Here is a 12,989-nt window from a genome sequence, read left to right as displayed (position 1 = left end):
AGAGAAGCCGTCGCCGCCGCATGCTGTCGCTGAACGCACTGGCAAGAGTCCCAAGAAGCGAAGGAAGGTCAATCATGGTAAGCCACGGATCGCCATGTCTTTCAGATGCTGCACTGAATCCTTGCTAAATACTGTCCCACAGCGTGTTTATACTGCCGTCGCTCGGTGAGTTCCATATCTTTTGAATCTCTTCGGCCCTTCGCAGCGCAACGTGCGCCTGGCGCCTGCCGGGACGCCCCCCAAGGAACACAACAGGCTGACTAGTATTGTTTTATTTATATCTAGCATATGACTTGCGATACCGTACGTAGAGTCCTAAGGAAATGCTCCTGGCCAATTTCTCGCCATATGCTGACTGTGATCCCTCTTGGCTGTACTGCAGGAAAGACCATGTACGCGCTGTATTAAGCGAAGTATTGGACATCTATGTCATGATGAGGAGCCTACTAAGAAGCCGAAATCTAAACAAGAGAGTACTCATGGCGAGGCAGAGGCTGGAAAGCTAGACGACTCCCCCTCAGAACTCCCTGCGCTTGATCATCGTGCAAATACCCACCATGCAGGTCTGAACCTAGCTCCACAGCAATCACAGCAGGATACTCTTGCCAGCTCATCGTCCATCGGCCAGGCTGGCTCCGTATCTGCCGCCCAAGGCCCAGCATTGACCGGCAACAACTCCTCGCGTTGGTTGCACCCTTCCGCCTCTTGTTCGAGATACTGACAGAAGTTACGCAGTCCTAGGTTATAATGATTGGAACTTGGGTTCTCATTTTCAAGACATGCACAGCCTCCATCCATCATACATGTTCAACACTTCAGAAGTCCACAACGAGTATAACTTACTCAGTGATTTTCTCAACAACAGTCTGATGGACGATGGCGGGCTTTATAGGGGGGACGATATCCATGGGATCTTCTCCGATCCGTCTTTGACGAATACTATGGGTCAGATGACAGCAAGTTCCGTAATGCCGCCTCCGAATGCAACCCATGCCCAGCAACAATATGCATCTTCCCAGGCGCCCACGAACATTTCACCTTCTCGTCAGCAAGGTGGGCTGTCGCCAGACAAAGCACGCGAGAAGTATTACATGACAGCTGCCGACCCGTCGGGAACCGACGCACCCGAGAAGCGAATGCAAAACCTGCTACAGGCCAAATACGATGCCGGTCTCTTGAAACCCTTCAACTATGTCAAGGGCTACGATAGACTGAATAACTATATGAAACACCATCTACAACCGCACAACAGGCAGAGGATCTTAAGACAGCTTGACAAGTTCCGACCGCAGTTCCGAGATCGGATGCAGATACTTACCGATCTGGAGCTCATAAGAGTGGAGATGTGGTTCGAGCGGAGCCTGATGGATTATGACAGGGTCTTTGCCAGTATGGCCATCCCGGCTTGTTCTTGGCGAAGGACTGGGGAGATTTTCCGAGGAAACGAAGAGATGGCAGACCTTATTCATGTGCCTATCGAAAGCCTCAGAGATGTAAGCCGGCTTTCCGACCAAGCACATCCGTGACTAATCGATGCCCTAGGGCAAGCTTGCAATCCACGAAATTATCGTTGAGGACTCTCTAGCCAATTACTGGGAAAAGTTTGGCTCTATAGCCTTCGACCAGAGCCAAAAGGCCATATTAACATCGTGCTCCTTAAAAAATCCCGACCCAAACTCCCATGATCCAGAAATACGATGTTGTTTCTCGTTTACGATACGTCGGGATCAACATGCAATGTGAGCTGTCATGGAGTCCTTCGTAATATCCTTACTAATGATCTCTTAGACCATCGCTGATCGTTGGTAACTTTCTTCCTATAGCGGCTCCAGACTCTTCATAGCTCACTCATATTACATATTGAGTATATTCCTTCATCCTTTGGTTGTGGTAATAGTGTCTGTTTTAACTGTGCACTATAACGGATCCTTTGCGCACATCGCGCAAATTCAAGCCATGCGCAGCGAGCACCCAGTAGGTCATATTTTCTCTATGAGGTCGATGTCAGAAGCAACGACTGTGATTTCCCCGATGGTAAAGTCACTGTCATCCTTTCTATCTCCTAATTGTCTATGTTGGTGATTCTTTCCCCAATAACTTGCACATGTTTGCGTAGCGTTGTTGGGCGAAGCTCGTTTCAACTTTTCTCGTCCATGTCATACCCGACTATGCCGACTACATACACACACAAAGCCAATAGAAGGTAACGGAATGAACAATCTCCTTTAGACTGCTACTCAAGAGTTAACAAGAGATATTCTACACTTTCGCTGCTGTCTGTATAATTACTGTCACTTTTGTGGAGTATGGCGTATTTGGTCAGTATTCCACGAAAGGCCTAAAGCTCCAGTAGGTGTGCAGGTGGATCGTTGCTATGAAATGCGTGGCGTCAATTATTCTATCATTTGGATTATGCTTCTCAGCGTGGCTTGGTAAAGTCGCTAGGTAATGTTTGCTCCGAGTGGAACCCCTTGACGGAGACAAAGAGGGGAAGCGCATTACCGCGTACAATCTACCGTCGATGCTTCCAGAGTCGTCGATTCGGTGCACGCTAGTCCTCTTCTTGCATGGTGCTCACTGTGAGCAGGCAGCATTTTATGGTCATATAAGGCACCGAAACAATAAAAATATCAGCCGCTTATAGTTAATCATCTACCGTGGTCGGGTGGTATCATGTTGGGCTCAAACCTGCTCTTGCAACACTGGATCATTGATCCTGCTACCAGGCTTGAGTTCGATTCCTCCCTAGGACATGTATGAGTACATTTCTTTTGCACTTTTCCACTTCTCTTATTTGTGGCTTACTACAGCTTTACGCTTAGGGCTGCAACAGATCATTAACAGAGGGCATACTTTTGTCTCTACTGGCCCCTAAAAGAATTTAGAAGCTACATTCATGAAAGTCCATCTGTAGGTCGCAGGCAAGATTTTGGTTGCAGACATCAAGAATGCCAAGACAACGTCTATTCTTCAGAGCTTATCTTGTCAGCCTAACGCACCACGATCTCTGCGTATTCGCAACATGGCGCCTATGCTTCAAAACAAAAGCGCAAAGGACCAAAAGATTAAAGCCCTACTATGTAAGTGTACCATTTTGTTCACTTTCACTGCGATTGACGGACATTCCCATAGCATTTGCTCGGAGCCTCCCTGCACGCCTCGAAAACGACATTTACAGCACCTCCATTCGCAATGACTTGCACAAACACGTCACATCAGTCCCTCTGAACGTGTCAGTGGTTTCGGCGACGCAACAGCAGGATCTGGACTCCATGGGGACTGAGCTATGGAACCTCTCCACTCGCATGCACCGTGAAGGCATGAGCACAGAAAAGGACAAACAGCGAACACTGTGTCTCCTCCGTGTATTTGCCTTTCTTCTGCTTGACTATGGGCAGCAGACTACGAAATCGCGTTCAATGGGCAATAATGCGGTCAGGGTATTGAAGGTGGCACTGAAGGCATCCAAGTTCTGTATCGAAGCAGGGGAATTGGAGCTCTCCTTAAAAGCTTTGGAAAGAGCGGCGGACTATGTCAATGCTTCAGAGAAGGCAGACGACCCGATGTGTGAGCAAGGAAATGTGCCCGCGAAATTGAGAGTCGAGTATTATGCTATTAGGATAGCACTTGTAAGTTGATATTGGGCATAAGTGAGACAGGCTGAACAATCGACTAGGCGTGGAAGCAGTCACGTCTTGATCTTGCGGAAAGTATGTTTTCCAAGGGGGGGCATCCAGTCGGGAGTCTCGACCCTGGTGCAGCCGAGAGCTTCGCCGACTTGCTATTGGAGATAGGGAAAGACTGTTTGTGTAGGAAACAATATGACTTAGCCGTGAGGTGGCTGGAAAGATCGCACGACGTGCTCTCTGCGCAAGATGTGGACCAGCTGAGCGCCGATTCTGTAGAGCTCAGACTAAGTATCCTACAAAGTCTTGGTACGATGTCTATGGAATATGTGACTAAGAATGCTAACTTAGAGCGTAGTCAAGGCTCTCCACACATTGAATGAGAATGATTCCCGTCGCAGAGCTTGGGATTTGTTACGTCTGATGGAGTCCGTACGTTCAGTCTCTGCTCCTGTCAAATGATCTTACCGACCATACGTCTAGGACTTCACGGACAAAATGGTAGTCTTGCTCTTGAAACTTGAGATGATGTCAACGGAAAGAAGCCCTGACACTGCCACCTACTCCAGCAGTCCGTTCATTTCAGCGTAATAGCCGGTCTGGGCAGCTTACATTGTCGCAGCACTCTTACGTATGGTTCCAAGTCTCGTGATAACTGACACCAACTTCAAAACTCTTATGCATCACATACACTACTTGAAGAGTAAGGATGATACGAAAAGCGCTTGTACCGTCCTGGACGAGTTGATTCTGCAAAGGCTTTGTGAACCGGATCGACACAAATATCTGGAGAAGGCATGCGTTACAAGAATATGGGTTGACTCCCAAACGCCTGACAGCGATGAACATTTTGCATCATTCTCGGTATTTCTCGATCTCATCCGCAACAATCTACAGCAGCCATTCAGTGCGATAGCAACACACGCAGCTCAGACTTTACTGTGGAGAAAGATAGAGACATCGTATAGTCAGCAGCGATATGAGTCTTCGCGGACTTGGTGCAATATGTCCTTGCATAATCTTTTTGAGAATGCTGGAGAGATGAATAAAGCAAAGATTTCTCGAAAGATGATCCTCTGCTCCCTCGCCATTCAAGACTATGCAGATGCTCGTCGTACTTTTTTTACAATGACAGAGACCGGGAAGCTTGCCGGGATCACGCAATATTTAATGTACAAAGTCGCATTACGCAGCAATCAAGAAGAGCAAGCTATCGAATGTTTAGAGGCAGTTAGCAAGGCGTCGAACAAGGACGCCACCATTCTCTATGCTTGTATACTTGAGGCTCAAAAAGCTGGAGATAAACGCCAAGCGACCATGGCTCTCCAGAAAGTCGTCGAGCGGTATAACTATAACGTTCCAGAAGGTGTACATCTGGCTATCCTATTAAGATGTGCAATTCGCTTGCTTATAAAACAGTTTGAGACTGAAGAGGACCTCGATAAGCAAGCGGTAAAGGCTCTGCTCAGTCTATTTGAGGGTGCATTGAAGGCGGCAAAGGAAGCAAGCAAAAAACCGAACAAGACCTCCGCAAGCGACTTCACAGTGACTGAGTTGGAGTGGTTCTCTAAGTCCAGCTACAACCTGGCTTTGAAATATTGCGCCAGAATGAGCCCCGAACACCTAGGTCAACTGCTCTTAGTATGCGTTCAATTTGTCGAGTTCCTTGAAGCAAAGTGCGCCGAGAAATCAGAAAGGGGGCTGCTACTCCGCAAAATTTTCTGTCATTACCTTGCTACCACAGCATACCTTACCGTGGCACGCAGTCATGACAATTCAGAACAGTCCCTGAACAACTATCTCTCTGTTCGCAAACATGGAAAGATATTCCGTGAGTTGGTCTATACACAACTGTCCGCGGTGTCCGAGCTTGCACCGACAGCCCGCGACGACCTTGTTGCGAAACACACTCAGGTGCTCACTTATGAACTTGAAGCCCTTCTAAAGCTCGCCGACTGGTCCTCCATTGACGAACTGCTCGACTCTGCTTTCACATTTGACGTCTCATCGCACCTCGCCACCTTAGCCGACCTTATTCTCCTCATACATTCTACTCTCGTAACAGACCTCGCACTCTCGCACTCTGAAGCTGGCAGAACGCATCAATCGCACGTCCTCAAATCTCTACAGAAGGTCATCAATGCAGCCTGGAAAGCATCATCATCCACGACGGACCCCTCAACAGAGGATATAACGAAACTCGCACGCTGGATTCGTTGCCTCTTTCAGATTGCAGTCAATATTGACGAAAAGGTTAGTCTGCAGTGTCTCGATCAGGCCACCCGTACGGCGGAGCGGTTGAAGGCGCATGGAAACGTATATCCTAAAGTTGAGCTAGAGTGGCTGGCGACCACAGCATTCAATCGGGGCGTAGATGCATATTGTGCGGGCGATGACGAAGCTTGTCAGTTGTGGGCCGTGAAAGCAATGGCACTGGCGAGAACCGGGGATGAAAACGAAGAGAAAAACGGGTTGCTTAGGACTCTACTGGGCAACTATTCGAGGTTGCAATGGGATAGAGTTGATCAGTAGTTCAAGCGATCTGGAGAAGTGATATAGTACGGTACAGTACTGTAGGACTGTTCGATATGGTGGTCTCACTCAAAGTTGTCCCGCTGAAAGTAGTCATGGAATTGTGGAAAGCTCTATACTGCTCGGGTGGTGTGCATATGATACAGAGGATGATTTGACTGGTCCGCCTTCCACGTGTCTACAACCACACTTGGACAAATGAAATATTTGTTTACTCGTCCAGCCGGGCTGGGAAAGTGCCATTTTCTGCGTGTCTATTAGTATAGTCGTGACGGTAAGTCCATATAACAGTCGATGTACGCACCACGCTGCTCATCCCATCTTTCATGCCAAGAGCGAGGACATAAGGAGCGATAGGCATGGAAGAACTGTACTTGTTGTTAGCCAATGTGTCATGCATCTATCCATCTCGCGCCGAGTCGTATCATATCACGGAGTAGCGACTGCGACGCCTGTCGTGGTCGACTGCAGACCGGACTTTTGTTGTTGCACACTCCTGGAAGTCCACCAATCTTCGTCTCACACGACTAAGGGTATATGTACCTGGCGGCAAGGCTTGAAATCTTCTCCCTTAGCGTTGATGCATTTGAAGTAGTCAACGTAGTTCTGCCAGCAATGCTTGGTCTGATTTTGGTTCGGAAAACGGGCGTCGAAACCTATGCGAGGGGGAGGATTAGTTTGTATACGCGTGCGCACTGGTGATATATCGATCAAGTCGTTCGTAGTGGTGAACATAAGGACTGTGGTAGAGTATTGTCGAGAAAGTAGGCCTGCATCGTGAACATACCGGCTATGGTACGATTAGTGCTCAGTCCGCAATTCAAGACCAGGGCTGCTTACCAGTAACGAACATAAATGGCTTGGTCACACGCTCCTCGTCGTCCGACATGATTGCAGAATGGTAGGAAAACTGCGGATTGGTCAATGGGCGGGCGTTACGGGAGACCGGTATAGAGGATGTGGTTGTGGTGAGGTCAAAGGAGCTCTGGGGGTTCTTTCGGAGCTCGGCTTAGCACGTGATTGTCCATATCGCGGATATGGAGCGGCGAGAGCTTCTTGGATCATAACCTCATTCTACCAATTGCTTTCCATACAACTCTCCACTCCCATCGACACTATGCAGTCCTCTAGAATACTCAGGATGCAGCCTACGCGTATCATGCGCATGCAGGCTTCACCTCGGATGATGCGCCCCGTCCCGGTAAACTTCTTGTAGTCCCGCTCATACTATCATCGAAGGGTTGCTAATGAAGAAACAGAAAGAGGAGCACAGCGGTATGTCACACGCGCTTTGGATCACATACGAACTACCTTAGATATCTGCGGATTAAAGAATGAAGGAGAGCTGACCATTGCTGCCGTACAGCACACACTATTTCCCAGCGCATCCGTACTTTGAAGAAGATCCCTCCAGAGCTTATCCCCCTTGGTGAGTCTATAATCAAAGCTTGTCCCTTCACTCATCTGCCCAACTAACTATCCCCTAGGTGTTGTTCTTGCGTAAGTATCAAACCTCCGCTTCACGGCTTGCGTTTCCCGGTCGTATTCTCACGAGAGTAGCGTTGCATTGGGCGCTGCCGCCTACTCCCTCGGTCGTCATTTGGTCACCGATAAGACCCTTCGACTTACCCGACAAGGCCCTCGCGGTGATCACTAGTTTATACTTTTACTTTTTGTATAGCTCTGGAAGAGCTACTGTAAAGATTTGGATGGACGGAGAAGCTACTAGTCGGCCAAACCATATCTCATACGCCACAACTCCTAGCATTGCTGCGAAAGAATCCAGAGTGACAAAATGCCGGTTGGCTTCTCATTCGGGCTTTGGGCCCACAACGTCCAACTCCTCCAGACCTTGCATTGGGTCCGGTGCTGGTGACCGCTCTCGCGCCTGTTCAGTCGCTTGCCGGTCTTCTTCACTGACGGCGTGTTTTGCGAGCCAACCCTCCTAAGTGGCAATTAGCACTATCCATGATTAAAATGCACCTTGTGACATACCTGCTGCCAAACTGCCGTCTTACTACCTAGTCCCTCCGACGCATCTTTTTGGGGCTTGGCCTGTGCGACCTTAATGACACGCCCATATAGCTCGCTTTGATCCATGTTGTCTATGGCCTCTTTCGCGTCATCCGAATGCTCAAACTCAACATAGCCAAATCCTCGATGTGGTTCCGTTGAAGACGGCAAGTCTGGTTTTGGCAGAGATATATCGACTATCTCCCCGAACGGCACAAAAGCTGCATGTAGAGTATGCGATGTCACGCTGTTGTCAAGGCCGCTGACATAGACCGTTCGCTCAGTTGATCTTTCAGTCATCTTTATATTCTGTAGTCGTTGTCACTTTTTTTTGGACCATCGGTGTTACGATGAAACTTGTGTTGATGTATCTTGATAGAAAGTCAATCTGCGTGGGTCTTCCCTACGTCACGTGGAAGGGGTCCAACCGACCTGAGCAGTTGACAATAGACACAGTTTACATTTCAAAGACGCTTGCTGCACAACCAGTAGGCAACCACCACAATTGAATCTCTTACCTCTACCTCGTCCGCTTACCCTACGATCCCCTACCCACACACTGGATCGGCCACCTTGATCACTTCCACCCCTCCTCCACACTTTCGTGATGGTGCGCTTGCGAGAGATCCCACGCACGGCCACCTTTGCGTGGTCCCCAGGTGCGCAGGCCCCGCTGATTGCCACGGGTACAAGAGCAGGAGCTGTAGATGCGGACTTTTCAAATGAGACAGTTCTGGAGCTCTGGGAATTGGCTCTGGACAACGTCGCACAGGGAGCAGAAATTACTCCTATCGCAAGCATATCTGCAGATTCGAGGTACGTAGAATGACAATTGCGGCAAGCCACAAGATATGATGTTGACACTAACTTGTGTAGATTTCATGACATTGCTTGGTCCCAACCAACTAACGACCATCCTCGAGGCATAATTGCGGGCGCACTCGAAAATGGTTCACTCGATTTGTGGGATGCCGAGAAGCTGCTTAAGAATGCAAGGTGAGAGTCTAAGGATACAGACGACGATGGAGTAGACTAATCGAGGCAGCGACTCGCATATCACACGTATTGATAAGCACACCGGGCCCATCAAAGCCCTCCAGTTCAACCCGTTCCGCCCGGAGCTCCTCGCAACTGGCGGAGCCAAAGGCGAGCTCTACATCACGGACGTTACCAATCCATCCAGCTCCTTCCGGCTAGGTTCCTCCGCCGCGCGAGCAGATGATATTGAAGCAATCGATTGGAACAAGAAGGTCCCCCACATATTGGCTACCGGTAGTAGCGGTGGCTTTGTCACGGTCTGGAACGTGAAAGAGAAGAAAGAGAACCTCACATTGAACAACTATGGAAGAAAAGCCGTCAGCGCGGTTGCATGGGATCCCAACGTTCCAACCAGGTTAATAACTGCCGTGCCGAACGACATGGACCCCTTAATTCTCATGTGGGACCTAAGGAATTCGAACGCGCCGGAGAAAATACTGAAGGCACATGAACAGGGCGTCTTATCCTTAGACTGGTGTAGACATGATAGTGATCTCCTTCTGTCATGCGGTAAGGATAACAAGACGATTTGCTGGAACCCGCACACCGGGCAGGCTCTTGGAGAGTTTCCAATTGTGACAAATTGGACTTTCCAAACCAGGTTCAACCCTCATAATCCAGGTCTCATTGCTACAGCATCATTTGATGGGAGGATCGCAGTACAGACGATACAGAGCACCCGCAAAGACGACAAGGCTACGACCACGACTAGTCAGTCTCTCAGCGGAGAAGACTTTTTTGCCAGCGCCCAGACGCTACCACAGGGAGATACATTCTCCTTGCCACAAGCGCCAAAGTGGTTGCGGCGACCTGTAGGCGTCTCATTCGGCTTCGGTGGCAAGCTCGTGAAGCTGTCTACAACGGAGCTCGGTTCAAGTCAATCCAAGATTACTATATCCACGTTCGCAGCAGATGCAGCGGTAGGAATTGCTACGGAAAGGTTTGAAAAGACCTTGGAAGAAGGTGATTTGGCCAAGATTTGCGAAGATAAGATATCGACTGCTCGCACGGACGAAGAGAAGGCTGATTGGACTGTCATCGAGACGCTGATCACCGGCAACGCCCGTAAAAAGCTCGTAGATTATCTAGGCTTCGCTGATGCTGCTGTCGCGCCTGAAGAATCACAAGTGGAGGTCAACGGCAAAGCCGAAGACAAGGACGGGTCAGCTTTCTTTGATGGTGGTGACGTTGACAGTTTCCTCTCCGATCTTGCAGCTACTAAAGGAGCGCGGACGAACAATCCATTCAATCTGTATAGCGGGCAAGAATCTGAAGCCGATAAGAGGATTACACAATATTTGATTCTGGGAAACTTCGATCGGGCTCTCGATGTCTGCTTACAAGAAGACCGCATGTCCGATGCCTTCATGATTGCTATTTGTGGTGGTCAAGAGTGTATAGCCAGAGCACAAGCCGCGTATTTTAAAGGTAAAGCACAGGGACCCAATTACCTGCGCCTCCTAGCCTCCGTTGTGGGCAAGAATTTGTGGGACACTGTCCATAACGCCAATCTCGATAACTGGAAGGAAGTGATGGCGACTGTTTGCACTTTTGCCGATGCGTCTGAGTTTCCTGATCTGTGCGAAGCGCTTGGTGATAGACTCGAAGAGGCATACGCCGATGCGGCTGATAGGAAGTCTCTTCGTCGTGACGCATCTTTCTGTTACTTGGCAGGTTCCAAGCTTGAAAAGGTTGTCACGAACTGGGTACAAGAGCTACAGGAGAATGAGAATGCAGGATTGGAAGAAGCTGAACAAGAGACAAGTTTCTTTGTCCACGCCAAATCTCTCCAGGATTTTATCGAAAAAGTCACCATCTTTAGGAAGGTCACTGGCTTCCGGGACGAGCAGCTCAATCAGGCCGAGGACTGGAAACTGGCGGCTCTTTATGCGAAGTATACTGAGTATGCTGATGTTGTTGCAGCGCATGGACAGTTGCACGTTGCTGAAAAGTACCTCGACTTGCTTCCGGCCAAGTACCCAGCGGCGGATGTTGCTCGCAATCGCGTGAAGCAAGCAACAACGAAAGCAACTCCTACTGTCCAGAACCAGCCAGCGCCTGCTGTTACTCAGGCTCAGCGTGGACAACGGGTAGTACCAAGCTATGCTCAAACCCAACCAGCTCCAGCCCCCACCCAGTCTGTACCATCGCCATATGCACCAGTACAACAGCAAACGGTATCAGCATACGCGTCTCAAGCTCAGCAGGCGACAAATCCTTATCCTCCTGCTCCAGGAGCGAGAAGCTACACTCCCAATGCTTACGCTCCTGCTACAGCGCCTGGCATTCCCCAGCCAAGTTATGGTGGCTATCAAGCACCCCAGCAACAGAGTATTCCCCCACCCCCTCGCGGGTTTACATCTTCACCATCAGTGGTACCCGCTGCTCAGCGCAAAGACATCGCTCAGTGGAATGACACACCCGATTTCGGACCCAAGATACCCCCGCCACGTCGTAACACGCCTACTGTTCAAGGACCTTTCGGGAATCAACAAACTACTGGGCCTCCCCCTATGATGTCGCCAACAGGCTTTCAGCAGTCAAGACCGACTCCACCACCTCCTCCGAAAGGACCTTTAGGTGGTGCAGGACCACCACCTTCGGCTCCTCAGACGTTTCAACCTCCTCCCCGTCCATCATCGTCCGCAGCGAATGCGTATGCTCCCCCTACACAGTCGCCGAACCAGACTGGCTTTGCGCCACCGGTTCAAGCGCCGCCCCGTGGACCGTCACCATACAACCCTCCGCCATCCACAGCCGCTCCGTCTTCCAATCGTTACGCCCCTGCCCCGGGATCACAACCTACTCCCCCTCCAGGTGGTCTTCCAACGCCTCGAGCTACAGGACCCCCACCCCAGAACTATTATGGGGCAGCACCATCACAGTATGCACCTCAGCCAGGACCTGGACCGGCTTCTGCTCAGGCACCACCCCCATCGGGACCGCCACGAGGCCCACCACAGGGACCCCCACGGGCTGCACCACCTCCTGGACCACCTCAGAGGCCACCTTCCGGACCACCCCAAGCCGTACCTACCCCTCCACCAGCTGCTGCCAAGTATCGTAAGTCCCATGATATATTGATGATGATCCAGTATCCTAACTAACAACACCTAGCTCCCGGAGATCGGTCACATATTCCCCCGCCAGCGCAACCCATTTTTGAGATCCTAAGTGGAGACATGCAGCGCGTGAAATCCAAAGCGCCAGCCTCATTCAAGCCTCAGGTTTTAGATACAGAAAAACGGTTGAACATACTCTTCGACCACCTGAACAATGAGGACGTTGTCAAACCTGGCACTGTGCAGCAGATGGGAGAATTGGCGCAGGCTCTCCAAGGCCGCAATTACGAACAAGCAACTGCTATAATTACCGATATCATCAAGGTGAAGAACGATGAAGGTAGTAATTGGATGGTAGGATGCATGCTACTCCATTCATAATAACGTGCTAATTATACCCCCAGGTCGGTGTCCAGCGCCTACTAAAGATGAGCCGCGCAACTCCACTATGAGACACCCAGGGCTTGTAAATTACCGCCGGCAGCTGACCATATATTCCCGTTGAGGAACATGTGGTCACGCGAGCAGTCTTGATGGTACAATTGAGATTCTTTAAGTATATATTTGCTTATCACCAGATAGCATGACACGAAGACATGGCTAAAAGCAACTACTGAACAAAATAATATATACTCACTGGAATTTTCAGTGCCAGACATTCGATCAACTGCTACCTGGTGACGCACATCGTTTGCTAACCTTGGACGAACAGCTTCGC

General features: G+C 49.8%; 6 protein-coding genes across 6 annotated transcripts; 4 read left to right on the top strand and 2 right to left on the bottom strand.

Moving 5' to 3' along the window:
- The first annotated feature begins 560 nt into the window (after window positions 1-560).
- EJ05DRAFT_198215 (uncharacterized protein) lies at window positions 561-2,081 on the top strand. The gene is made up of 3 exons (XM_033739716.1): window positions 561-1,493; window positions 1,543-1,739; window positions 1,789-2,081. Exons 1-3 carry the CDS (start codon window positions 780-782, stop codon window positions 1,841-1,843), a joined length of 966 nt encoding a protein of 321 aa, XP_033604579.1. The 5' UTR covers window positions 561-779; the 3' UTR covers window positions 1,844-2,081.
- Window positions 2,082-3,022: 941 nt separating this feature from the next.
- Window positions 3,023-6,158, top strand: EJ05DRAFT_496995 (SPO22-domain-containing protein; the record flags this gene model as incomplete). The annotated part of the gene is made up of 6 exons (XM_033746482.1): window positions 3,023-3,080; window positions 3,133-3,629; window positions 3,677-3,935; window positions 3,985-4,058; window positions 4,110-4,197; window positions 4,249-6,158. The coding sequence occupies 6 exons, from the start codon at window positions 3,023-3,025 to the stop codon at window positions 6,156-6,158; spliced, it is 2,886 nt and encodes a 961-aa protein (XP_033604578.1).
- A 211-nt stretch (window positions 6,159-6,369) lies between these two features.
- Window positions 6,370-7,047, bottom strand: EJ05DRAFT_496994 (COX6B-domain-containing protein; the record flags this gene model as incomplete). Its single annotated transcript, XM_033746481.1, has 4 exons — window positions 6,370-6,404; window positions 6,459-6,526; window positions 6,682-6,928; window positions 6,999-7,047. The coding sequence occupies 4 exons, from the start codon at window positions 7,045-7,047 to the stop codon at window positions 6,370-6,372; spliced, it is 399 nt and encodes a 132-aa protein (XP_033604577.1).
- A 174-nt stretch (window positions 7,048-7,221) lies between these two features.
- Window positions 7,222-7,765, top strand: EJ05DRAFT_197847 (uncharacterized protein). Its single transcript, XM_033739714.1, has 4 exons — window positions 7,222-7,359; window positions 7,418-7,433; window positions 7,525-7,587; window positions 7,646-7,765. Exons 1-4 carry the CDS (start codon window positions 7,276-7,278, stop codon window positions 7,660-7,662), a joined length of 180 nt encoding a protein of 59 aa, XP_033604576.1. The 5' UTR covers window positions 7,222-7,275; the 3' UTR covers window positions 7,663-7,765.
- Window positions 7,766-7,968: 203 nt separating this feature from the next.
- Window positions 7,969-8,471, bottom strand: EJ05DRAFT_496993 (putative peptidyl prolyl cis-trans isomerase cyclophilin; the record flags this gene model as incomplete). Its single annotated transcript, XM_033746480.1, has 2 exons — window positions 7,969-8,103; window positions 8,154-8,471. 2 exons carry the CDS (start codon window positions 8,469-8,471, stop codon window positions 7,969-7,971), a joined length of 453 nt encoding a protein of 150 aa, XP_033604575.1.
- A 186-nt stretch (window positions 8,472-8,657) lies between these two features.
- Window positions 8,658-12,859, top strand: EJ05DRAFT_197826 (uncharacterized protein). The gene is made up of 5 exons (XM_033739713.1): window positions 8,658-8,987; window positions 9,048-9,167; window positions 9,217-12,272; window positions 12,327-12,625; window positions 12,676-12,859. The coding sequence occupies exons 1-5, from the start codon at window positions 8,779-8,781 to the stop codon at window positions 12,721-12,723; spliced, it is 3,732 nt and encodes a 1,243-aa protein (XP_033604574.1). The 5' UTR covers window positions 8,658-8,778; the 3' UTR covers window positions 12,724-12,859.
- The last annotated feature ends 130 nt before the right edge of the window (window positions 12,860-12,989 follow it).

The sequence above is a fragment of the Pseudovirgaria hyperparasitica genome (genome assembly GCF_010093815.1).
Source record: "Pseudovirgaria hyperparasitica strain CBS 121739 unplaced genomic scaffold EJ05scaffold_2, whole genome shotgun sequence".
In the NCBI taxonomy this organism is placed as follows: Eukaryota; Fungi; Ascomycota; class Dothideomycetes; order Acrospermales; family Acrospermaceae; genus Pseudovirgaria; species Pseudovirgaria hyperparasitica.
This window is presented reverse-complemented; position numbering and strand designations above follow the sequence as displayed.